This window comes from Cebus imitator, unplaced genomic scaffold (assembly GCF_001604975.1).
Source record: "Cebus imitator isolate Cc_AM_T3 unplaced genomic scaffold, Cebus_imitator-1.0 Scaffold364, whole genome shotgun sequence".
Classification (NCBI taxonomy): Eukaryota; Metazoa; Chordata; class Mammalia; order Primates; family Cebidae; genus Cebus; species Cebus imitator.
This window is the reverse complement of record NW_016107679.1, coordinates 192,379-219,748: the sequence shown is the minus strand read 5'-3', so window position 1 is coordinate 219,748 and position 27,370 is coordinate 192,379. Positions and strand designations below refer to the sequence as shown.

Below are 27,370 nucleotides of genomic sequence, written 5' to 3'. Positions count from 1 at the left end.
TCCCTTTGTTTCCCTATTGTTCTCTTGAGTTCCACTCCTTCTCTCCCACCTTCCCTCCCTCAGATCTTCAATGTAGATGACAGGATTTTGACTCTTCTTGGTATGGTCCTAAAGGAAGCTCCTTAATGAGAAAGAAAGAAAATTTTCAATACATAATTTTTTTAAAAAAATAAATTCTTTTGATACTTTTTTCATTGTGCAGTATTCAAAAGCATGCTGTGTAAGCACAGAAGCAATGAAAAAAGAACTAGGAGGAAGGCTGCAATTATTCCAAGTAACTTTCCCCACTGGATGTTAAACTGAGCATTTTATGAAACACAAAGAAAACAAGAAAATGGACATGCTGTTGTACCAAGTAACAAAATAAATAAGAATATTTTATTAAATTAATGCAGGTACAAAAAGTGACAATCAAATGCAGAGTTAGATATCATCTCTGCCTATGCCATTTACAATGAAACTGAGACAAAAGGGATATGCCTTACAAATCCAACACAAGAAGGAGTTAGGACTTAGGAATAGACTGGGCAGATTGTGTGTCTTGCTCAGTCACAATTCCTGCCTGTAATTCACACAAAGGACACTGTCACACAAATTACTATACAAATGCACATGTACAAACAGATAACACAAGGAGCTCTGTTGGAGATTCTGTTTCTTCAGCCTTGACGTGTGGCAAAGCCAAGACATTCCTTGTCATCAAAGCCAGAATATGGACAAGAGGGAAGGGAAACACTGGGATCTTCCAGAGCATCTGAATCTCAAAAGCTCCAGAAATCCTCTTAGTTGACCTGTGTAGTGATGACAGCTGGTGGCATTCAAGGGTTCAAGCACAATGAATGAGGCTTTTCTGGCACGGGGTAGCTAGCAGTCAAGGTAGACTGCTGGAATTTCCAGAAGGAAAATGTGATTTTGCAAGTACAGCATCAAAGTGAAGTTTATACTCAAGAGAAAGCAGAAAACAAAAGTTCCAGATATGATTCTGTCATACAGAGTTAATAATAAGATGGCTTTTTAGGACTAGATTGACTCAGTGCACCCTTGAGAGCCCATGGGTTTCCTTTTGAGCAAACATAAACAAATCCAAACTCAGTCCTAAAGCAAATACTTAACAAATGCTGGCCGTCTAGATATATATGTAGCACATATTTAACAGGTAATAAATCATATGAAAGATAATAAAAGGTTATGGGAAAGATGACTTAGAAACAAAGAAGACATGGGTCCTGACCCCTGGGGACTTTGAAATTCACTCCATCTACTGCATAAGAAACACTATAATAAATAAAAATAGTAAAGTGCACAGCAGACATATAATGTGTTACTACACATTTAAAGATTTAAAAAAATTTTTTTAAATATGTGTTTTTAACATACATTTCCAAATGTAGACCATCTTTAGAAGAAAACATGAATAAAAGGTAGTAGCAGTTGCTCTGGAAAGGAAACTTGAATGGCTTGGAGGATGAAGTGGAGATTTTCAAACTTTCTCCCATGAGATCTTTTGAATTTTGAATCATGGAAGGGTATGAATTTAAAATTTAATAGCATTTAAAGAGAAAAGAAAGAACTGTTAAACAATACCAGACACTATATAAACAAGCATCAGATTGTATGGCAAAGGCAAATAAATCAGGGATAAATATAATGCTAGAAAAGGAATTCCAGTGTTATTTTCCAGAGTTATTTTAAGTACTGACCTCTCCTTGTAAACTAAAATTGCTTTGATTATTAAGATGTTTAAGTATATCCAACTGTCCCAGACCCCACTGGCCTATTTCCTCCTCTTGGCAACACTGCTTGGCTTTTCTCCTCACGTTATCCTTATGGTATGACACTGGGCTAAATTAAAATAATACATTTTCTTATTAATCTCCTCATTATACTATGAGCTCCTTGAGGGCAGTTACTTTGTCTTGCTCACATCTGTAGATTCAATGCCTGGCATGTGATTGATATTTCAAGGGTACTTAATAAATGGTTTTTGAATAAATGAATTGCTTAAAGTAAAATATAGCTGTAAATTATATCCTGAAAGGACAGTGGATGGCAGTCTGAGGTCTGCTATTTACTGGTTTGGGCAAGTTACTTAATCTGTTTGCTTCCTCAGCTGAAAAATGGGTAAAATAATAGTGGTTATCACAACAGGGTGTTACAGGGATGAAATGAGATTATGTGTGTAGGGTACCACATAGTTGTAAAGCTGATATTTAAATGGAACAGATACTGCACAGACACTTGAGGTCTGAGAATAAGATTAAGTCAACTAAAGTATTAATGGGTTAAATAAATGTGACATCCTATACAAACCAACAGTTTGATTTTTATGCTTCCAATGTGTACTTCCAGTTATAGAGACCAAGCACCTTACAAATACTCCATGTTTTACTGGATGTGAGCAAGTGATTAAGCAGCAAGTTTAGTTTGGTGACAAAATTTTAACATCTACTACAATATATCTTCAAAAGAAATCATTTACAACACCACTCACATGACAAGAAGACCTCACAGACTCAAAATAAATAGAAAAACTCATACATAAATACTGTTCCAATACTGGGACTCTCAGTCATGCAGAAAACAAATTGAGGCATTGAGTGAAAGCAAAGGGCACTTCTGCAGGAACTGACCCTCAAATTAGGGATTCTCAACCTGTTTTCTTAGGATGAAAAATGGATGATTTGCTTGGAGGCTCCTTGTTCAGAAGTATCCTTTCTCCCTTTCACATGCATGAGTGAGCCCCTCAGTCATTTGAAAGTACCAAGGTCTCCCTCCAGGCTCCTGGTTCGACTCCATCTTTCTTTATTCTCCTCCTCTGCTTTCGCCAGGTTCTATTTTCAGTGCTTGGGCCTTTTAAATCCTACATTGCCTGCATCCTACGGGCCCATTCATTCCTCTGATCATGCTCAGCCCTGATGAACTCCCAAACCACAGGCTGAGAATCCCTGCTTGAAGATCAAAAGTTCCAATGCTGGATTACGTCTCCTCCAATTGCGTATCTGGAAAGTGATAATAGTATATTAATTTTACAGGGAGTGGTCTTGGGAAAAAGTAACAAAAAATCTAATAAAAAACATAACTCATAGCTGCTGATATGATAAATGATAAATTTGAAGTGAGAGAAAAGAAGCAAGTTGTATTTGTGCCCAATTATTCTTACATGATAAAGGGTGAATGATTTGCTTGGGACTTTTCTGGTTTTAAAACTGAAAATCTGATATCCTGAAAAACCCCTTGGTCCTGAGCAAATTGAGATGGCTGGTCCCCAGCATGACCCAAACAACATTTGCCACTTAGCTTTACAACACAAATGATGCTATGGGCCACAGAATGAAACTTGCCTGAGGTTGTCCAACTTAATTAGACTGCTTTAAACTTGGGCTTCTTGTTAAGTTTGCTTTCTAAATGCATTAAAAAAATTAGAAACCTTAATATAACTTTCTTCTTAGTTCAAAAAGTGGGTGAGGCTTTTCTGTCCTGCTTATAATTGTAGACATTTGTAGCAAAATGGATTGAAGCAGATGGGTTAAGAGTAAGGGTCTATGGTTAGGCTAATGGCCCCCAAGCTTGATTTTTGTCTTCATCTGTGTGTTCTCAGGCACTTTACATTATCTTCTTGACCCTCTGTTTTCTCTACTATAAAATAAGGATAATTCTAGTCTCTCTCTCTCTCTTTGCTAGTAGCAAGGGATGAGGGATTAAATGAGATACCGTGCATGGTGCAGTTAACATAGTATTACAATACTGACACACAATATTTTAGAGTCAGTTAATTATCCATCCACCTAAGTCAACCTTGTCCCCTGCTGCAGGAAGATGCTAGGGTGCAGGGCAACAGAAGCTTAGCAAAGAGAAGCTGACTCCTCCCACTTCCCTGCTCCTCTCCTCTCTCCACAGAGCTGCTCCCCACTCTCTACTCTAGAAGGCCATCCCTAGACCTCCTCAGATGGAGGGAGGAGTTCTTGTATTAGTTGTGAGGCAAAGGGGAACCAGCATTCTTTAAAAGGAGAGGAGATTATGACTGATGGATTCCTCCTTGTTATTGTTTTACCATTTTGTTTCCTTTGCCTTCTACTTCCCAGTCCCTTCTGATATTCTTACCATTTTGCTTCTTTGAGTTTGTATCTCGGATGCCACATATTTTCACATCCACCATTCTCCCTTGAAAAAAAAGAAATAATTTTTATTTCCATATAGCACAGCTCTACATCCAATACAGTGATCCAAGTTTACATTGCAAGTTCTAAGAAACATTTGTAATCCCTAGGAAGTCTGGTGGACATCCTTATTCCACAGCTCCCAACTTCTGAGGTTAATTAATTCAACAGTGTAGGGCACATGCTTTTGATCCTAGATTTCTTTTTGAGGACTATATACTTTTATTTATCATCTTTTCCCCAGAGATGGACCAAATTTTGAGGTATTTTATTATCTATTGATTTCTAGCCATTTCTACTAGCAACTAATCTTTTTTTCCAGAGAAATATTCAAAATGCAAGCTGGCAACAATGATTTCTTTGCATAAATCAACTCCATCTCAGGATCTTACTGGCACTGAAACTTGATCCTTATATTCTCGCTATCTCGGTTCTGTTAAGAAAGTAATTTTTGGAAATAGCTCATCTCTACTCTCTCAGTTAACACTACTTTTCCCCACATAAGGAGTTGTGGGGAATTTTTCAATGACTATTGGAATTCCCTTCCATATTCTACTTCCCTATTTAACATCAGACAACTCTATACTGTCACTGGATCTCTTGTTATACTTCTCTAAGTATTGGAGGAATTATTTACTCTGAATTGTCTTAAATGGGAGGAAATTATTTGAATACACTCATTTTCCTGGATTTTAATTGTTCCCACAGGTAAATGGAGAAATGAACACATGCAAATTACGTAACACCCTCTACCGTACATTTTGCAAAATACTCTATAGTAAAAAAGTACAGCTCTGTGGAGGAACTATTTTTGTTACTTAGGGTACCCAGAAATCAGCTGGGTGCAACTAATGCAAAACTAAAATGTAACTGAAAATGACAGGCATTTTAGTCCTTTCTCTTCTGAAAGTCTATGGTAATTTGCATGAAAGAAAAAATTATATGACACTGCATCTTCTTCCACCTCCATCCACACCCATCCTCCTACCCCTCACCCCTTACACTTCATCTTCACCCAGTGATCCTACTCAGCTTTAATATAATTGCTGTTGAATAGTGGAATGCTTTTGCACCATTTTGCAGAGGTTAAGTCAGGTTTCCTTGCAGCCTTGATCCAATTCTCACCCCCTTCTCATTCCCAGGGAGACCACTGCAAAAGGAAATACTACCTTTTCTTAAATAGAAGATGAATGTCAGTGCTACACCAAGGAATAACAAGATGGCTCCCAGAATTACCAAGTGAGTCCTTTCATTTGGAGGAAGTACCAGAGGTTGTTCTGAAAAACAAAACAAAACAAAAAGAAACTGACTAAAGATAAAATTTTGATGGGAAGGGGTCAGGAGAATAGTCATCCTTGAAGTTTAGTTTAGCTTTAGATTAATTTTCTTAAATGCCAAAGTTTGAGTGGCTGGAATGGTAAGATACCTCTGTTAAAATGGAAACAACATAGAGAAGTCGAAGAAGCCCAGGCTTTGAGCTGGGGCTAAATTCTGCTGCCCTTAACCAATTTTGAGGTCTTGGGCAAGTGACTTAACCAGTGTACAAAATGCAAATGTTAATACATTTATTGTGAGGCTAAAATGTATAAAGTGCTTAGCATAGTACCACATGGAGCAGCTACTCAGTATTAAATGATGGCCTTGATTATTTCACTTTCTTTTTTTTTTTTTTTTCTCAGAATCTTGCTCTGTTGCCCAGGCTGGAGTAGTGGTGCGATCTTGGCTCACTGCAACCACTGCCTCCCAAGTTCTAGTGATTCTTGTGCCTCAGCCTCCCAAGTAGCTGGGATTACAGGTGCACACTGCCACATCTGGCTAATTTTTGTATTTTTAGTAGAGGTGGGGTTTCACCATGTTGGCCAGCCCAGTCACGAACTCCTGACCTCAAGTGATCTGCCCACCTTAGCCTCCCAAAGTGCTGGGATTACAGGCTCCTGGCCCCTCTGGCATTCTTTAATATGGAAGCTAGTAGCCTAGTGTACATGGCAGAGTAGAACATGGAAGGCCAACCAGAACTGCTAAGGAGCTCCCACCTCCTCCTATCTGTGGTCATGATTGGAGACCAGTGCTTATTGTCTTATCTTTCTCTGCAGTTTGAACATCTCTGGACAACTAGTCACTGGTATCTCTTACTACGCTCCTTGTCTGGGGTCCCACGCAGGAGGAAAAGGGGTACCAAGGCACACAGATGTTCAGAGGCTGTGAACTCCCACCTCTCACCCTTAGTCAGCTCCTGCCTGGCTCAACTCTCCACTGAGACCCATGATCCATCTCTAACTACCCAGCTGAAGCTTTAAAGACACAACAACAGCCAGCCTTTTCTACAACTTACACTTTACAATGCCTGTTCATATGTATTTTATTTCAGTTTCAGAACAACTTATCAGTTAGGCATGCCAGGTATTTAAAAAAAAAATCCCCAATTTACAGATGAGGAGACAGACTATGCACAGTTAAGTGAGTTATTATAGACCAACCAACAGATAAGTTGTCATAAAACAAGCTTTTAAATGACAGGAACCCACTAATCTAGTTTTTACTGAAAGTCAATTGAGTACTAAGGACTCATACCCTAGTAAGAGCATCCCCTTCATTTTCTAAACTTTTTTTTTTCCCTCTGTCTGTTCACAAGACCATCCTGGATTATCTTTTCGTATTGATTGAATTTCTATCAAATTTTTCAGCTATTTTTGCTGAAGTACATGGCATTTTCGTATCAACGTCTATGGGGGGAAGGGGCAGTGAGAAGCTCTTCTCTGAATATCTTTATGTTTATATTAAATATCATGCTCACCCACCTCACTTTCTTTTACATTCTGAGCCTCTCATCAGACTCTGTCTCCCACCCTACCTACTTCAGTAGAGTAGGAAGATTAAAAAAAAATAGTTGAATTTGCGCAGGCAATGGTTTCATATCATTTTCACACATTTGCTAATTTGACCCCTACAATAACCTTGCTCAGTAGGTTATAATCCTACGGGGAAGGTGAAGCACACAGAAGTCTAGTAATTTTCCCAGGGACACACAGCCTCATGACCTGGCCACTAACCAGACTGCTAGTGTTGAAATGTCGTAGACTACTTGGGAGAGGCACAGGGGAGAAAGGATCCCTCCTGTTTGGCATAAGATAGAAAAATACGTTCAATTTATTTCCTACCACAGAAACCCTGGAAAGAAAGAAGCAGCTTGGATGTCCTAGGATTTGGATTCCTGAAACATGGCCTGAATTGAGTATTCCTCTCAGGTATTCCCCCAGGTTTTCCAGCTATGAAAGAACATTTCCCACATGGTATTGAATTGCCTGTTTTTTGTTTGTTTGTTCATTCGTTTTTTATCTGTTTCTTGAAGAGTATGAACTGAGTCTTATTCTATGTGTATCCAATGAGTACTAACACATGGAACAAAAGGCACATCCAACAAATACCTGCTGAATGTTTATTATGTAACAATATGATTTGGATGAATGGAGGTGAGCAATGAGGATACATTTTATAAATATAGTGTTATTCATTCATTCATTTATTCAAAAATACTGAATGACCACGATAAGCAGACATCATGCTAGGTGCTAGGGGACAGTGTTAGACATATTTTAATGGACACATTCAGAATATTACCTGGGATGACCAACTCAGCTGTATGGTTTTCCTCAGGATCTAATCTCCTAAAAGTGCAGTAGAAAATTTCATTAGCTGTTGTGTTGATTCTCAGTGTGCTGGTCACATTGAAAAGCTTCTTCTCTCTCTCAGAATTGGTGGTGGTGGTCTTACCACTCAGGACTCGATGGTCACTGCTTGTCCAGATGACTTCGGCCTTGGGATAGCCCTCAGCCTGACATGTTAGTTCGTATTCAGAAGTGACTGGATCCACAACCAAAATTCTTTGGTTGATTTTGTGGTATGGGGCTAGGTCATAAGCAAAAAAGAAGTCAGGGCTTTTGTTGAGAACAGAACTAGATACATAGCTTGATGCTGTCCACATTAGAAAGAGTATCAATGCAGGCTGGTTCTCAGAGGCATATGCTTAATGTTCAGATGCCTCAGCAATGGGAACACCTGGTAGCTGTGCCTCAATTTATTTCAAAGTTGGGCCAACTTTGGGGTTCTAGGAATGGTTATCTTGCTATAAAAATCATGTTGGTACATTTATTGGGTTCAAACTAAATGTAAAGATTAATTTATACTAAGACCCCAGACTTCACCACTATGTAATATGTGACAAAACTGCTCTTGTACCCCTTAAATTTCTACAAAAAATAATACAAAGAGAATTCTCTTCAAACCAGTAGTCCTTCTATTCAAATATAAAATATATCTCTCCATTTATTCAGGTCTCCATATGTTTCTCAGTAAAGTGCTATACTTTTTACATAGGGCCCCATTTCTTCTTAAATTTATTCTTGGATTTTTTTTGTTGTTGTTGTAAATCTGTCTTTATAAACATGAATCTCTCCAGCTGGTACACTTTGTTTTCTTAGACTTATTTAATGAACAGAAAATCTGACTTTAATGTGTCATTTAGTTTTCTGATATGAAGTCAATGATCAGAAATTAGATATGAAAATGCATACTGTTTTATCTGTAAACAGTAATACATGTTTCTGGTGATACTTTTTAATGTTCAAATTTATTCTTTATTTTAGAAGTTTTAAATGTACAAAAAAACTGCGAAGATAGTATAGGGTTACTGTATACTCTTTACCCAGTTTTCTCTATTACATTTCTCTACTACATTACCATGGTACAGTCATCATAACTAAGGACATTAGTACATTATTAATAAACTTCATAATTTATTCCATTCCTCCAGTTTTTCCATAATATCCTTTTTCTGTTCTGGGGTCCTATCAAGGATATCACATTGCGATACTTATTTTTTAAGCTTTTAAATGTTGGCTACTTTAATAAATCATTTAAATAATTATTATGCCGAAGGAAGAAAGTTTGATTCAATTTTAGATCACTGGTTTGGGACCCTTCTAGGATTAAGATACCCAGTTTGCTGACAATTCTAGTACATTGTTTAGTGCATTTATATAGCATAAGAGCTTTACTCGTGTTTATTCATTACAAGTACTTTAACATGTTCTTATTTTGTTGGTAGAATCTTTGTTTTACTCCTGATAGTGTAGTGTAATCACTAATGATCTAGAGCCTTAACTCTCCAATCCTTTACCAAAGACAACAATAGATCTGTGATGTAATTTCTTCACAGAGAGTTAATACAAAGCAGTTAGGATCAAACAAAACAAATAAATAATGAGTGATGTCTTGGTACTCCTAAATCAATGAAACCACTACCAGTGGAAACACTAAAAATCAGTATAATTACGATTTCAAAACACAAAAATAACAGTTTTTATGAGTGGGTTGCTTTGGGGTAGTTATGGATTTTCAAATTCTCTTACCTAATTTTGACTAAACTAACCATCTTAAGAAATTAAACAACTAATTAAAAAGTTTCCTACAAAGAAACAGAGGATTGAAGATAATACTAATGATTCAAGCGCAACCCAAGAGGAAACAGCAGAAGTAACACTTTTTATCAGCCAATAAGTACTTAATAGACAATAAGTACTTATAAACAATAAGTACTTAATTAGACCTCACAGTATTATTAAAAAAAAATCTCAATATTATTGACACCATCCACCTTTGTTAATGATATATTTCACGTAGGTATATTATGCCTTGACATATTAACTAATGATAGTGAAGCATCACAATTACTAAGAATTAAAATGTTGTTTATTAAATTTTTATTTTATCCTCTTAAAATGTCTGTTTTTGTATAAATGTCTATTATGTTGAATCAGATGAAAATGGTAATATACAACCTCTTTTGCTCTTCAAAAATGGCAATTTCTTATGGTAACAACCTATATGTTAATAAAAAGTAAATTTTTTATAACTACACACAAATGTGCATGCACACACACACATTAAGTTTAAAATGTTTTACAGATGAGGTGAGTAATTAAAATTTTTTGCAGACCCCTGGTTTACTAGATCTATAACACTATATAGCATATATTTTAAACACTATAGAACACTATATATTACATACTTTTATCATAGAGTATACTAGAGTATACTATATGCTAGTATTTTTAACCATAGAGTATACTATACTCTCTCTATATATTTACCATAGAGTATACTATACTAATGTTGGACAGTCAAAACCAAGAAAAGGTCATGGTAGTTTTGAAGCCAATATATAACTTGACACACACACCAGAGGTACAAATACAGACAATAAAACGTGGTTATTAAGTCTCAGACGTCAGAGCTAATCTGCTTGGATTTAGAACTAGCTTTATCATTTACTATCTGCATGAATTTGGGCAAATTACTTAATTTCTTTGGACCTCTGTTTCCTCATCCTTAAAATGGAGGTAATACCACTTATCATGGAATCAAAGACTCCATCACTGAAAGACACACTCAGATTTCAGAGACAGTAAAATGTGAAAAATATTGATCTTACATGATGAAGCACCTACCCCATAGAGTCATTTTCAGGAAGAAATGAACTAATTTAGGCAGAGTGTTGTACAGGGTAATTATAGTAGTAGTAGTCAATACTACTAGCAGAACTGCTCCTCCTCCTCTTTTTATTATTGCTGCTTCAGTGTACCCTTTAGAAGGTACCAACAGTTCCTGATGAACAGTCTTGGAAATAAATTTTTACATATCCAAATCTGTTCATGTTTCCAAAAGTTTAGGTTAATCCTATTTGAGGAAATTATTCATTCATTGACTCTACAAATATTTTTTGTATGCTCTTGTTGCACTACTACTCTGCTATACACCAAAGCCCTGGGGATACAACAATATTGTAAAACAGACCCAAATCTCTGTGCTTGTAGAGTTTATGTTCTAGGAGGAGGAGGAGAGAGACAATAAACAAAATAGAAAAGTATGATATGATATGCTACACAATATACTAGATAGACATAAATGCTACAGAGAACACTTAAACAGAGCTGGGAATTTGGGGGAGAGAAGGGGTTGGTGGGGAATGACAGTGGTTGCTATTTGGTCCATATGATCCAAATAGCTTTAGTGGGATAACTATGCAACACTGTGATCTTTCAGCTGCCTAATCTCATTGAAGGTCCTGAAAGTCTGATGAACATTTCATTTTCCCTGTTATTAGGTTCAGCGATTAAAGAAAAATACTTTTCATTGAAAGTTAGAGGCCTGAAAGTCTGGTATTTAAACTCACAAACATGGAAAGGTACAGTAACCCCAAAGTGATAATGATCATTGAGTTAATCCAAAACTAAATTCTTTCAAATTTCGGTTTCAAAATATTTCACCTTTAAAATTCCATGATGAGTAAACTCTGTGGAGAAGCCGTTACCACACATTTACTGTGATGGGAAGCAAAGCTCAACAGTATTACTGTGAAATCATTTGCATTTGGAGGTGACTCAGGAGTTCTACTTCCCTGCGTTGGAGAGCTCCTGCAAGCAAGCTACCTCATTTCCACTGGAGACACTGCCTACTGAGTGCAAGTGAAGCTTGGTGGCTGGCTTGTTCTAAGTGCAGAAGGTTCAGACTTTTGGTATGGCTCAATTAAACCCCATAAACACTGTATGCAAATAACAAGATGGATTGGGACTAGAATGCAAATTAAGTAATTTATAATACAAAATGGAATCCTCAAACAAATCAGGTCCTCAAACCTGGGTAGTCATTTGCTTTGCTCCATGAAGAACTTCCTCGTAGAAAAAACATTGGTGCCAGAAGATTTCCTATTGTGTTGATCCATAGCAAAGGAAAACTGCAGATACACAGGGATATTATGGAGCCCAGATGACCTGAAAAAAGCCCTTCTACTACAAGGACAGCTGTCCCCTCCCTATACACTCCCTACAGGCTGATGAGAGACCTTCTTTGGAAGTACCTAAATTTTATGCTGCCTTCTTCCTGACTGCCAGGCTTGTACTCTTCCTCTCCATCCCAGATCTAGCAATGCTGGCTGTTGATGAGGCTAAGTTGTGATGATTTCTTTAATATCTTGGAACACAGTAGATGCCTGATATTTGCTGATGGACTGGAGAAAAACTGAAAATATAAGCCACAACATCTCAAGAGATGTCATGAATGGAGAAGTATATGGTAAAATATAATGAAAATTAAATCTACTTTACAAGTGAAATCTTCTTGGCAATAGTAGCATTACTTGAGCCAGAATCAGAGACCAGAAATATATCATAAAACGGATACACTTCTCTTAATCCCTACATGATTTTGTATTTGAGTTTATAGTTATCAGTGATTACTGATTAATCATTGCTCAGTGATCAGTGACAAATGTAAAACTTTTCTACTTGTTTTGTTAGCCCTCAGATTGAGGGTAGTTAGCCCAGAGGTAGAAAGATCAAGGGAAGATGATTTAATTCTAGTCAAATAGTCAAATATTAAAAGGTCATCATGTAAACAAAATAATCCCAAACCTACAACTAGAGAGGGCAGACTTCAGCTTATTATTAGGGAGTAGTTTCAACAGGATATGTAGGGGAGTCCAAATTGCAGGGATGCCATTGTGGGATATGACAGGGACACCACTGCAGGAAATATATGAATAGAAGATCTTCTGGGGGATTTTTGTTCTTTGTGGGAGTTTGGATTAGCTGCTCCCGCCTGGGATCCTTTCAGCCAGCCTTCAATTCTATGAAACTCAACAATGAAAGCAGAGGTGTTTTCCTTTACTTAGCTAGTGCCAACTCAAAACTTTGAACTCAAGTGGCCTGATGACATAACTGTGGGTCAATACCAAGGAACTGACACTAGTTCCTCCTCAATTCTCCAAGACAACATCAGTATAGATTTTCAAGATGAATGTAGGCCCAGTGAGTATAGTTTTATACTGTACTGGAAGAATAGGTTCTTTTACACTTAATATGATTATTTTTTGCCTTCAGAGTGACTTCAAGTCTTTTTTTAGGGTGAACCTTACAATGGGGTTTGTTCTTAATATATTTATTTGCATTTGATATAGAGAGGCTCAAAAAAAGGAAATTCGACAGACCTAATAAAATTATAAAAATAGTAGTTGAATAAAAAAATTTCTGCAAGGACACACAAATAGTGGTTACTCTCTTTGCATGCCATGGGAGACAGTGGTGAAGGGAGGAAGGACACTTTTGCAATTCATTTTATGTCTTCCATAGTATCTGAATTATTTGCAAGTATATGTATTACATTTATAATAATAAAAAAGTAAAGGCTAGGAATTATTTTTGGAAAACTGTACATACTGTAGAACGTGGATCTGTGTTGTTTGCCTCTGGATTTCCAGTGACTATCAAATAGGTGCTCAAGAAACGCTAATTGTACAATTATGTGAATGAATTCATGAACTGAATGAATGAATGAACAGACTATGCTGTTCTGTTTGAAAAGTAAGCATGGACTTACAAGAATGAAAAGTCTTCAACACTTGGAATATGTTTTCAGTAAAGATCAGGCCTCTCATCTGTAATAATTCTTACCATTGACTTTCACAGTAATCCGCTTGTAGTCAGCACCACCATAGCTGATCATGCAGCGGTAAACTCCTGCATCCTGCAGTTTCACATCTGTGATCTGAAGTGCAGCAATTCCCAGGGAGAGCTGGTTCTTCAACAGCTGGGCCCTCTGTCTGTAGCTACTATGCTGAACCTTCAGGTCTTCTCCATGCACAAATTGAATAATATTCTTATCCTCCATTTCCCAATAGACAATTAGTGAATTTAGTTCTAATTGTTTTTCTACTGGGAATTTGCATTCAAGTGTCATATTGCTGCCATACTCTACCACATATAGGTCCTTGGGAACCGTGACAGTAAATGCTAAAAAGAAAGAAGAACAATCTTCAGAAAAGGGAAAATTCCTCAAAACATTTACAAAATTGACACAGTGTTTAAAAATCACTTTGTTACAGTGATGTTATAGTGATGGTCAGTTATGTTATAACTATATTTAAGAACTTGCTTCCCTAAAATACATAGTTTATCCAGTGGGCTTGAAATATGTTTTGGGACACTCTATCTCATGCCGAGACATAGTGTCCCAGTAACAGAATAATAAAATTAGCTAAACAAGTTGCCTCCACAATTTATAAACATAGGTTACTGTAGAAATATATGGAGATGGAGTACTTACAACCAGGGAGGCTTGCTTTCACATAAACATCCCCAGAATGTCCTTTGGCTGGAAATCTATTTGATTCCTACATACAGGGAATGATAGATTCTAACAGTCATCTCTTTTTACTTCCCTAAACTTTTGATTAGTTTTCTGGCAAGAAGTACATCGGTATGGAGTTCAGGGAAGACCACAGGGTGATGCCATTACTGTGTTACCCTGACATTTTCCATGCATCCTAAAATTCTTCCTTAGAGTATCCTCATCAGGAAAGGCATGTCACAGAGCAACCAAGACTGAAAGATCCTGGCTTTGTTGAAAACAAACAAATAAAAGTATACATACAGGCAGTTTTCCCAGATATTTTCAGTAGTTATCCCTAGGAAATGGATAATGGATTATTTTATGTCTTTTGATTTGTCTATATTCTCTATATCTTTACCCAATGACAAAGTCACCTGTGTCAAGAAATACTTTGTCATTGTGTAAAGTAGAAGAAAGAATAGAATGTTCTCTCTATAAGAAAGTTGCATGCATATTAAATTATCATTTTAGTTTTAAACTCATGGTTAAAATATTTAAAACATAGAACCTAATGGAAGCGTTTGGTGTCTTACCGTTCAGCAAATGCCAGTAGGTCATGAATATAAAAACAGCAAATATCCTCATCTTTCTGTAATAACCTAATAATGGAAAACACAAAAAGACGACTGCTTTACTTAATAATTAAACACACAATATGGCAGTATGGGACTTAGTAGTTCTAATTGAGATAGTCTTCTAATAACCACTCATGATTTTCTTGTAATTGTGGAAACCCAACAGGGAATTAGAAGTTCAACACTTTCATTTTATAGCCCACAGCCATATAAAGTTAAATGAAAAAAGTTACTACAAGATGAGTAGTTTCTAATTTATTATAGAAAAAAACCTGCCCACTCAAAAGAAGCCAAGAAGATAATATTGCACCAAACTCTTCTCAACTATTTCATGTTTTTTCTGCATTGTAATGTACCTAGTAGAACCTGCCCTGTACAAAATTTCAAAGCAAGAAGAATCTGACTTTTATTTCTCCATCTTGTCAATGCTTTTTCCCCCTACAGCTAAATACTTTCATCTTACCCTTTAGCTATTCACGACTTCCACTTCACTATATCAGCTATGCTAGTCCTCCTTCAGGTGCCATCCTTCAAAATCTTCTCTTTTGTCCCTCTCACTTATTCTAATTATAAATCTATTCTCTCAATAAACAGATTCTTCTAGTAACAGTGGGAAGGAGAGAGAGTTGGATTTGACTAATTCATACTAAGATATGAATGACCCACAGTCATTCTTCCAGAGGTATCTGACTAGATTCTATTCTTCATTCTGTCATCCTACTGTAAATTTACTAATTCTTTCATTTGGCAAACATTGATTGAGCACCTCTTCTGTGTTAGGCACTGTTTTAGGCATGAGGAATACAGAAGTCAGCAGGAAAGAAAAGTCACTCTCCTTTTGGAGCTTACGTTGAAGTAGGGGAGTGAAAGATTTATACTCAATTTCAGCCAATCGATGCATTTATTAGTATTTTCTCTCTCTTGTGTTATACATATATTTACAAACTTTGACAAGAAAAAGGTAAGTTTTCCCTTAGTGCCTCTCCAACCTTTGTATACAGACATGAACACACAAATGATCAACTAATTAATGCCACATACATATAAGATAGGAGATTAATGTTCCTAATATATAGATAGTTACTAAAATCGATAAGACAACTATACAAACTACACATAACCCATGAGGAAAATAAGTGAAAGGTCATAACATAGTTCAGAGAATAAGAAATACAGGTGACATGTAAACATAGAAAAGTTATTCAATCTCACAATAAAAATATCTATTATATGAAACACCATTTCACATTTTTTTGGTGTTCTGTGTCCAAATTTTCACTTATTAGCTTGACCACAATTATAAATATTTCTAATATTTAGTGTCTGTGAAGATATGAACAAATAGGCTTTCCTACCCACTAATGGGAGGAATGTAAAGTTGTTTTCACTCTTTCTTGGTTTTAAAAGGAAAAAAAAGTGTTCATTCTTTGTTGTTTTTAAAAGGTAAAAGGGAAGGAAAAGACAGAAAAAGAGAGATGAGATTATGGATTTTTGATTTTTTTTTTTGGTGTTCTGTGTCCAAATGTTCACTTATTACCTTGACAACAATTATAAGTATTTCTAATGTTTAGTGTCTGTGAAGATATGAGCAAATAGGCTTTCTCACCCACTAATGGGAGGAATGTAAAGTTGTTTAACTTTTTTACGGGGCATTTTGATACTTCCTATTACATTTTAAATGCATATATCATATGACATTCACCCTCTCCTAGAAATCTAGCCTACTAAAACAAAAACACACACATTTATATAACAGTATATGTAAAGGAAGAGCATTACTCATAATAGCAAACTGAGAATATTCTAGATTGCCTAAGTGGTTAAATAAATTTTTACATATTCACAAAATGTAATACCATTAAGGACCAAATTCAGCATATGTAAATGTACTGATTTTGTAAACATGTAGGAAGTAAGTTGCAAAACAATATATGTCCACTTTTGTTTTAAAAAAAAAGTGTGTGTGTGTGTGTGTGTGTGTGTGTGTGTGTTTAGACAAAGGAAATGTCCAAGATATTGACAGTGATTATACTTAGGAAATAAATTAGAGGGAGAACAGGTAGGTTTTCACTCTTACTGTTTTTAGGGGAAGGAAAAGACAGAAAAAGAAAGATGAGATTTTTGATTTTTGATTTTTTTTTTTTTTTGGTGTTCTGTGTCCAAATGTTCACTTATTAGCTTGACCACAATCATAAGTATTTCTAATATTTAGTGTCTGTGAAGATATGAGCAAATAGGCTTTCTCATCTACTAATGGGAGGAATGTAAAGTTGTTTAACTTTTTTACGGGGCACTTTGATACTTCCTATTACAATTTTAAATGCATATATCATATGACATTCACCCTCTCCTAGAAATTTATCCTACTAAAACAAACACACACACACATGTATATAACAGTATATGTAAAGGAAGAGCATTACTCATAATAGCAAACTGAGAATATTCTAGATTTCCTAAGTGGTTAAATAAATTTTTACAGATTCACAAAATATAATACCATTAAGGACCAAATTCAGCATATGTAAATGTACTGATTTTGTAAACATGTAGGAAGTAAGTTGCAAAACAACATATGTCCACTTTTGTTTTTTAAAAAAAATGTGTGTGTGTGTTTGTGTGTGTGTTTAGACAAAGGAAATGTCCAAGATATTGACAGTGATTATACTTAGGAATTAAATTAGAGGGAGTACAGGTAGGTTTTCACTCTTACTGTTTTTAGGGGAAGGAAAAGACAGAAAAAAGAGAGATGAGATGATGGATTTTTGATTTTTTTTCTTTTTTTTTGGTGTTCTGTGTCCAAATTTTCAATTGAATGAATGTTTTACTTTTAGTATCAGGAAAATAAAATAAACAAAATTTCATGAATCATTTCACCTCCCCAAACTGTAGAATGTTTAGCAGACCAGGTTACATAATAGAAAGAACCCCAAAATGGAGTCCAAACACCCAAATTGAGGTAGAATAACATTCATTGATTTTAATGTCTTTTGTCTTTATTATTAAGGTAATATAATGAAATTACAGAAAATGAGAAGAGGAAAATCACCTACTGTTATATCACTCTTACCCAGGGAGCATCTGGTGATGCCTGGAAACATTTTTGGTTGTCAGAATTGGGCTGGTTGAGGGAGGGTTGCTATTAGTATACACGGGTAGAGGCCAAGGGTGCCACCAAACATCCCACAGTGCACAGGCCAGCCTCCCACAGCAAATACATATAGCCCAAAATGTCAATAGTGCCAAGGCTAGGAAACCTTGTCACCATTGTGAGCATTTCAGTATATATCTTTCAGTCCTTTTCCCTGCAATCTTTTAAAAATTAATTGTAACCTTATACATTTAATACCCATTTGTTACATTTAAGCTTATGACATAAATATTGTCCATTTTACTGCATGATATTCATAAGCATCTTATTTAACAGTTCCATATTCCATAATATTTAATTCCTCTATTGTTAGGTATCAGATTGTTGCCAGTTTTTAAAATATCATAAGTATTTGTGTGTTCAGCAAATATTTGTTGAGTGCCTACTGTGTGCCAGGCCCCAGGCTAGGCCTGGAGGATAGATTTCCCCAAATAATATTGTTGATCAAAGAAAAAGAACATTTTTCTGGCTCTTCACATATGTTGATAATTGGTACCATTACATTCTCTTTTCACCCATAATTGGGTATTGTTTAAAAAAAAAATTTTTTTTTACTAATTTGAAAGATCTGACCATTTTTTGGTCTGTTTATGTCACTGGTTTCTTATCAACCTCTATGAGCCCTGTATATTAAAAAAGGTAAGTAAAATAAAATGAGTCATCATCCTCTTAATAGGGTTATGTACATATTTCTTATTTTTCTCCTTTCCATCCATCCTGCAGATGGGGAATAGTGATGGCATCAGGTCTGTGAGGTCACGAAGTTTGCTAAAATGGGGCTGCAGCATCTATCGGACTATCTTTTCCTTGGGCCAGAGTTAATTGTACAGTTATAAAATATTAATGTAACATTTGATATTTTATAATTATTGTATTATAAACACAAATACACTTACTGGGCAGAAGAAAACTTAAGATACCCCTAATCTCAAGCAAAGCATTATAACTATATGTGAGCAAAACAAAGAGACATTAAATCTAGTCATGGATTACAACTAATTTTGCCAATGTTTATGGCCTACTCTGGTGGAGTTCTTATCCTTTAATGTATTTAGTTAAAATTTTTAGGAGTAATAAAGGTTTCCTGGAAAGTGATTGATTAGATCCAATATTTACCTAATTTCTCATCAAACCCTCTCCTTCACAGTTCCGTTTCCTTGGAGTACAGCTGTCATTAGTGAGGGACAAAAAGGCAGAATACAAAGATCATGTAAATACACATGGTCTTTAACCTCTAAACCTCACATCAGGGCAATTGGTCTAAGAGAAGAAGACTGACATCTCCTTCTTCAGGTAAGAATTATGACCATCGGTGAATTCCCGTTTCCGAATGGAGACATTCAAAGGGCAATGAAATGTAAACTGGGGAAGAAGTGATGGCTCATTCAGGTTGGGGAAGTGGGTTTGTCCCTGGGGGAAGCCCAGTATAATACTCTGGAACTGATACTACTTCTCATCTTCCAAGGGTAGGATGGGTAGGAGGAAGAGATAGAGAAAAAGTTAAGAGGCCGGGTGCAGTGGCTCACATCTGCAATGCCAGCACTTTGGGAGGCCAAGGCAGGCGGATCACAAGGTCAGGAGCTTGAGACCAGCCTGGCCAATATGGTGAAACTCTGTCTCTACTAAAAATACAAAAATTAGCCCGGCATAGTGGCGGGTGCCTGTAGTCCCAGTTACTCAGGAAGCTGAGGCAAGAGAATTGCTTGAACCCAGGAGGCAAAGGTTGCAGTGAACCAAGATCACACCACTGTACTCCAGCCTGGGCGACAGAGTGAGGCTTGGTCTCAAAAAAAAAAAAAAAAAAAAAAGGTTAAGTTTTCTTTCTCAAAAGTAAGAGCAAGAGGCCCATATGGTGACTCACACCTGTAATCCCAGCACTTCTGGAGCCTGAGGCGGGAGGATCACCAGAGGCTATGAGTTCAAGACCAGCCTGAGCAACACAATAGCCCCATCTCTACAAAGAAAAATCAATTTTTTTAAGTGGGATCAAGGATTAAGAGAGTTGATTTATTAAGGCTCTACTAAGTGATCAAACTTTATTAAACTCTATTAAAACCCATGCCCAACCTCCTTCTCAGTCACACTGAGACACTCTTGTACATTTTCCACATGGGGTTTCAATTCCCCACAGTATTTCTGTGACTTCCTTGAAGACCACACTCTAACTGCTGACATGTGGCCTCTGCCTACCTGCTTCTACTGAGAAAGGCTAAGTTTTTCTTCACAGTATCATAGTTCTTCTTAAATACTGTTGACAACTATCATTGTCAACTGATACATCCTTTCTTGAAAGCATTTTCAGTTTTCATCAAAAGGCCTTTAAAATATTCAGTCTTTGACTAAGTAGTTACACTTCTAAGTTTATGTGAAGGAAATAATCAGCAATGTTCCAGAAATATACATGCAATGATGTTCAGTGAATGGCTAAGACAGAACCATTGTAAATAACCTTTGTGTCCAACAGTGAGGAATTAATTTCATTTAGTTACCCAGCTTAATCGAATGCAGCAATAAACACATTTTTAGAAGATTATTTAATTCATAGAAACGTATCCACAGTAAATTTTTTTCAAGTATTAAAAAAACGAGGTAGAACAATGGTACTTTTACTCCTTGTGTTATGAGACAAACCCATACTGAACTTTGACATAGGCCAAGGTCAATGTGTCTAAGACAAGTTTTGTTGTACTATTTTTATTCTTAGGCTCCTCCACCGCTCTTTTAGGACTCCTTTGAGTTCTCAGAATGGACAGAGCAAAGAACTTGCGTTCAGGGGTCCTGGACCTGCTTAGCACGGGAAGGGACCTTAGGAGATGCTGCAGCTGGGATGATTTACACAAGTCATATTACTAGCAAGCAGCTGAGGTTGGACTAGGACCTGTGTCCAGACCTCCAGCTTAGCATCAGAGCCATAATCTGAACACACAGTCGCATAAGAATGACTACCTACCTTACTTATTTTTAGAGGTATAAATTATTTTTAGAGCAAAACTGAATCGCGTCTGGAGTAGGGCCAGATACGTTGCCTGTTCTTATTAACCCCAACAGGTAATTGGCTCTACTGCCCCCTAGACCATCGCGTTCCCTTTCCCTCCTCCTCTCTCCATCCCAAAGAAAGGGCGTAGAGACCCTCCGTCCTAAAGTGCCCAGCGAGACAGCCAGAGATGCTGGACTGTGGGCACCCGCGGAGGAACAACGCACCCTACCTGCGGCCGGAGAGAAGCGCGGCTGGTGCGGAGCCTCGGGAAGCTGCGCGGGACTGGGCTGCACGGGGCTTGTCAGCTGCTCATCATCGCGCCCGGCCGGCAGGCAGCGTCCCGCCCACCTCTGCCCAAGGCAGTAAATGTAGTATGCCTTTGCGGAGAATTGGACTTTCCCGACCTTCGGTGGAAACTTTCAGTTTGGGTAGCTAGCGCTGTGTCCAACGTTGTATCCAGAATTGTTTTAGTTTGGGTAGGACACTGTGTCCTAGGAATAAAGCTATGTAGATAGAAATGAAACAGAAAGTGAAACCTATCAGTCCAGTTTTCTTGTAAATGAGGTTTTCAACCAGGAAGATTGGATGATTAAAGCAAATCCACATTTAGCTTGTTATTAATATAAACAAATTTACAACAAGCCAACATCTGAACCACTTTGATTTTACCTTCAGAGGGGTAACAGCCTAAATTCTGCCTTGAGATTTTCCCCCTTTCTGATAAAAGCCTCTTCAAAGTGACTGAACATCTTGACATAACTTGATATAGACAACATATAGAAAGTCAACAGCAGACCTATATGGCTTTGGTTTTTATTCTAGAAAGTAGGTGTGCATGTGTATGGGTGTATAATAGGAAATATATTTTTAAATCGTGGATTCTGTGACTTCCTCAAAGTTCCTCGACATAATGAAACTTCATTTGCTTTGTCATTAAAAGAACTTCCCATCCCGAGCTACATCTTTTAAGAATGCTTATCGTCCCCGCTATTCTTCCACCCTAGGGATTCAGGCTGGGGAAGCCTATTCTAGGCGAGGGTTAAGAAAACTCTTCTGAAAGCTTTGGGTTAGTGAACGGGCAAGCTGAAACCACGCGGTTCACACAGAAGATGGTGTCATGATTTACTTAAGTATTATCCCCTGCTGAACTTCAAGGTGCTCCCTTTTCTGAAACTCCTGACCTCAAGTGATCCACCGAAGTGCTGGGATTACGGCTTGAGCCACTGTGCATGTGTGCTCCCTTTTCTTTCTTTTTCTCTGTTTCTAAATTGAGAAATTGAATTCTTCATTGTTTGCCTTTCCTGCTTATTCATTTCAGCTACAGTTCAAATAGTACATAATGAATGAGTATTGAGATGGCCCTTGCATTGGTTATAATATTTGCTTCCCAAATAAGAATTTTCACATTCTGATCATATCACAGATTTTTACTTTTATCCGAAATATTGGGGATGACACTGCTTTGATTTGGCAGGAGTGTGGATTTTTCTTTGCAATAGAGTTTGTACCCAGTTCAGATGCTCTTTCTTTCAAATCTCTTTTGAGGTCACATAGTAGAATAGAGCAGTTTTCCCAGCTTTGGTGACTATGACCTCTAGTAAAATGTAGACATTATGTGACAATCCAGTTTACAGATACTGCTTATGTATAGTCTATGTATTACACACACATGTACAAACAAGTTTCACGAAAAAAATACTTAGACCTACTATCTGCAATACCCTCTAGTTATTTTTATTTAGTGTTTTATTTTTCTAAAAATGGTCAAGATCCAGGGAATAAACTTCGTGATCTGCTAGTTCTTCATACTCTTGAGGTCTGAAAAAAAACTGGCTCTAGAGCCATCTACCACTAACTAGCTGGGTTAACTTGGGCAAATAATTTACTGAGTAGCCAGATTAAATCATATCCTCCTAGATGGCCTGGATGATCTATGGATAATTTTTAAAACTGAGGATGGGTGTTTTGTTTCTGTTTGTTTTATGAAGGCAGTCTTCAGGGTCTACCTAAATGATCAACAGTGAGGCAAACGGAATTTGCCTTTCTCTAAAGTTGTTGATGGGACTTGAGAGTATTTACTCAGTTTGCTACTCAGTGATTTGCATATTACTAATGTGAGGATTTGTGTTTTGTTCATCTTTCCCACCTGTTTCAACCCTTCAACCATTCATTTTCCCATACAATTGATCAACCATCCAGAGATTGAAAAACAGGATGTGTTTAGAAAAAGAGAAATCTTATCACCTCAAAAAAATATGTAAAGCAAAACAAATGGTTAATGAATGGGGGGAGAAGTCCTGAAACTCTATGTGAGTTTTTTTATTTGGTCAAAATGGATGGAGAAGTGCTGAGCTAGGAGAAGAGCAGTGGGGAGCCAGGGCTGAAGAGCTCGATACTTTGGTCATCTTGAATATCAACACTTCCCATTCATACAACAGCTACTCTATTCATTTTTAGAGATATAAATTAATCATTGCCAATATGCTGTTTCTCAGAGTGTCTTGAGGATTACTTGCATTACACTTGATTTGGGCTTTGTATTTAAAATACAGATTCCAGGGTTCTGCCTGGAATACAAACCTGGGGGCAGGGTCTTAGGGATCAACATTTTAACATTGTCCTCAGGTGAGTCATGTTCATATTGAAGTTTTGAAAACTAGTGACTTAATATTTAAGGGAAAAAATAAGCAAAGAGTTTTTGCAAATACAGCTGTAACTTCCTTTCTTCCATTAAATTTGGCTGATTTATCAATACCATCCTTCCTTCTGCCTCTGTCTGCCCCACTTGCTGCTTTTGCTTCTAAATAAAGAGACGATCCTCATTTGTGCTGATCTCAGGAGGACTGATTTCAAGGTCTTACAAGTGGACCTGCAGTGATATGAGCAAATTCCTGGTGAAGGAGCAATTTCCAGTAAATGTTCTTGATCTTCAAAAGCAGTATATACTAAAGAGACTCAAAACAAAGACGCTGACAAACTGCTTTGTCTGCACTGAATATTTTTAAATGTATTTAAACATATTAAATATTTTTGTCATAGATTCACATCCTGTATGTGTCTCACATCAAGCAGACTTCATGGAATAGAATACTTTGTTCTGGTTACACAAAACAATGGTTTAAATGACAGGGGTAATTAACATGTGGGTCACCAGAGAGTAGCAACTGTCCTCCTCTGACACCCCCAATCAAATGCTTCCCTCCCTCACCCTGCATCTCTTTCCTTCCTATCCTGAGCTGGAAAAGAGCTGGGCAGGTGAAGAGCTCTTGCCTTCAAAGGGTAGATCCCATGCCACAGATACTTTAAAGCAAAGATGAGGCCTCCAATAATTCCCCCTATCCACAATGAGTTCACAAACCCAGACATAAATAGTTAAGGCCTGGATAAATGCTGTGGGAGTTTGGGAACACTGTGTGGTAAATATTTTAATTCTGGGGAATCTCAATAAGTCACCAGAATGCCACTAAAAATAAAGTTTACAATTGAGAGATACTCCTCAGGAGATCCTGGAAATTATTTCATTGACTTAATATTCTAGAACTAATAACATAAGTGAGTGTCACACAAATGAAATAGTCACCTTGTGAATCATTTCCTTTGGTAATCATACCTAGGTGAACTGGATAAAGAATTTAATTAACATTTATTTTTGTAGGTTCATCATAAAAGAATGAGAAATAATTTTTTTCTTTTCCCCACTATTTCCTTGAAAGGACAGGAAGACCTTTCTGTTCTGAGAGAGATATGTTCCAAGCAGAAATTAATAAATAACAATTTCAGATACTGAAAATTCCTATAAAAGAAAAAAGAAAACAAGTCAGGGTAATATGGTGAAGTGCACAGGTGCGAGGTTTCTTTAGTTATCGTGGTCATGGAATGCATAAGAGGTGATATCTCAGAAATGAATCCATGAAGATAACCATGGAAAGATCTGCCAAAAGAGCCTATTTGGCCGGGGAAAGAAACACAAGCAAAGACTATAAGGGTGGAACAAGCTTGGCAAGTTCCAAGGATGGAAAGAAGATAATTGTGGCTAGAGGATAGAGTAAGGGAGAGGTATGGTGGATCAAATTATATCATGAAGAGCCTTGAGGACTAAGGGGAGAGGTTGGATTCTACTTGCAATGAAAAGCCACCAGATGGTTTAAAGCAGGGTAGTTGCCTGATGAATGTTCTAAAAATACAACTCTAGCTATGGTATGAAGAATGGAATGTAGAATGGCCTTACGTTCATGGAGGCAGGAAAGTCTGTAGGAGCTGTTTCTGTAGACCACGTTCAAAATATAATTTGAAAGTAGAACCAATAGTACTTATTGAGGGATATTAGTAGTAAGGGATAAAAGGAAATCAAGGGATATACACACATATTTGTATATATTTATATGCATTACATATATACTTGTATATATTTATATACAATAAATATATATTTGTATGTATTTAGTATGCTTTTCCAGAGTAGGATACTATAGCCAGTTTCATATTCTGTGCATTCTCTAAATTAAGGAAGTTTGAAAACAAAACAGAAACTTCCTTGGAAAATGAACTACTGGAAATTAGTCTAAACCAATCAAGACACTCATGATTTCTAAAGAAGAAATTACAGTCTTTTCTGGAAATGGAGAAGTTGGTGGCAATATGTTGGCAGTGTTTCAAAGCCATGCTCTTGAGGCTTGCCATTAACCAGGCTCCAGTTACTTTGGAGAAATTCCCAAGAAGGGCACTTCTTGTCAGGGACAAGTGCAAAGGGCTCTGGGTTGTGGTTAGAGCATTCTTTTAACAAGTACGAAGAAGGAAAGCTTCAGAGGCTGAGAAATGCCATCAGGTGAGGCATCAGCACTTAGGTAAGTGTGTGAACTCTGGACATAAACTGTTTTACTTCCTTACAGAATATGACTGGGTGGAGATAAATGGAAAAGCATAGGTTTAATTCATGCTTGTGTATGAACAAGCCAAATGGAAATGTGTGAATTATAGACTAGAGTTATAAACATTTCACAACCCCATGTAAAGGCCTCCAACCCAGAAGTTCTTGCTGATTTTGTGCTAATCAGAGCTGAAAAAGCAAAAGAGGGATACGGTAGCATTTTCGGAGTAAGATCGAATAATGACATTCCTGGGGAGTCAAAAAATGTACACATACCTCTACCCCATGAAGACCAACTCTCCCAAGGCAGGGTTCCAGGGGCTAGAGATGAGGAGTCTCTCCAAACCCAGTAAGGGCTAAGTTAAGTTTGGATTGGAAAAGGTGAGCTTATTTTACTTCTGGTGTAGAAAACTTGGTCTCAAGCAAAATCACTGGGTATCCTTTACCCTGTATTTCACATACTCCAATAGTTATGGCAATGGCAATAACCCTCATTTGCTTGGTTTTTGTGAAAAGGGTAATTAATGCCTTCTGTGACTACAAACACTTTAACACAATTAGCTCTTCCTTTTTCATGTGTTGTTGGGTGGCAAGAGGAAGATGGAGACATGACATGTGAAAGAATACATTCTAACATTGACACATGTTACCTGTTATCAGGTTTGTTTTGAAGAACTCTGATGGACACCACTAGGCCAAGCTATCCAGCACTTGAGGGATACTTACCACAGAAGGAGGAGAAAAGAAAGAAGACTGAGGTCCAGGTGTGAGTGTGTGTGTGTGTGTGTGTGTGTGTGTGTGAGAGAGAGAGAGAGAGAGAGAGAGAGAGAGAGTATGTCCCTGAGTAACACAAAGAGATACTATGTCCTTCTTGTGAATAACTGCAAAGAAGGGGGAATATATAATGAGAGAGGAAAAAACAAACTTTTTTCTACTCTTACACTCAACTCAGCACAGAACATTTCTAGTTACCAATATGTGCATGGGTTTTTCCCTACACACCAAGCAGTTCTCCAGTGGACACCACCTGAGTGTCCTATAATTCAGTTCAATTCTGACATAATCTATAGAAAGTTAAAGTTAAATCTCACAGATTAAGGGCTCAGTCCCACAAGGCTGCCCCAACTTCAGATGCCAATAGAAAGTCCAGGCCTCTGAGACTCTTGACTGACTGGCTTTAAATTCTGGGTCCCCATGATCCCCTCCTTGGGTTTGATTAATTTCCTAGTGCAGCTCACAGAACAGAGGGAAACAGTTAACTTACATTTACCAGTTTATTATAAAGGATATTACAAAGGATACAGATGAACAGCCAGATGAAGAAGTACATAGAACAAAGTATGGAGGAAGGGGTGCAGAGCTTCCATGCCCTCTCTGGATAGGCCACCCTCCAAGCACCTCCATGTTCAGCACCCCAGA

At 37.2% G+C, this 27,370-nt stretch overlaps 1 protein-coding gene and 1 long non-coding RNA gene across 3 annotated transcripts in view; one reads left to right on the top strand and one right to left on the bottom strand.

Moving 5' to 3' along the window:
- Positions 1 to 19,697, top strand: part of LOC119468000 — a 67,395-nt gene extending 47,698 nt beyond the window's left edge. The window contains exons 2-4 of one of the 2 annotated variants that reach the window (XR_005196636.1): positions 5,300 to 5,396; positions 7,321 to 7,402; positions 19,255 to 19,697. This is a non-coding gene — a long non-coding RNA (uncharacterized LOC119468000). Of the gene's footprint in view, positions 1 to 5,299; positions 5,397 to 7,320; positions 7,635 to 19,254 lie in introns of those variants that run through there. The other variant, XR_005196635.1, reaches the window with a different exon arrangement.
- CD274 (CD274 molecule) lies at positions 295 to 21,633 on the bottom strand. The gene is made up of 7 exons (XM_017506854.2): positions 21,314 to 21,633; positions 14,915 to 14,980; positions 13,664 to 14,002; positions 7,776 to 8,063; positions 5,327 to 5,434; positions 4,102 to 4,161; positions 295 to 2,999 (listed from the first exon to the last, which is right to left on the bottom strand). Exons 2-7 carry the CDS (start codon positions 14,964 to 14,966, stop codon positions 2,977 to 2,979), a joined length of 870 nt encoding a protein of 289 aa, XP_017362343.1. The 5' UTR covers positions 14,967 to 14,980; positions 21,314 to 21,633; the 3' UTR covers positions 295 to 2,976.
- Positions 21,634 to 27,370: the final 5,737 nt, after the last annotated feature.

What these genes read in the sequence shown, in the direction of transcription:
- CD274 (XM_017506854.2), bottom strand. Translation starts at nt 14,966, where the DNA reads ATGAGGATATTTGCTGTTTTTATATTCATGACCTACTGGCATTTGCTG. An exon ending in GATTACTGTGAAAGTCAATG is followed by an intron (nt 8,064 to 13,663) that starts GTAAGAATTATT and finishes CTTATGACCTAG; the next exon opens with CCCCATACCACAAAATCAAC. An exon ending in CATCTTCTATTTAAGAAAAG is followed by an intron (nt 4,162 to 5,326) that starts GTAGTATTTCCT and finishes TTTTTTTTCAAG; the next exon opens with GGAGAATGGTGGATGTGAAA.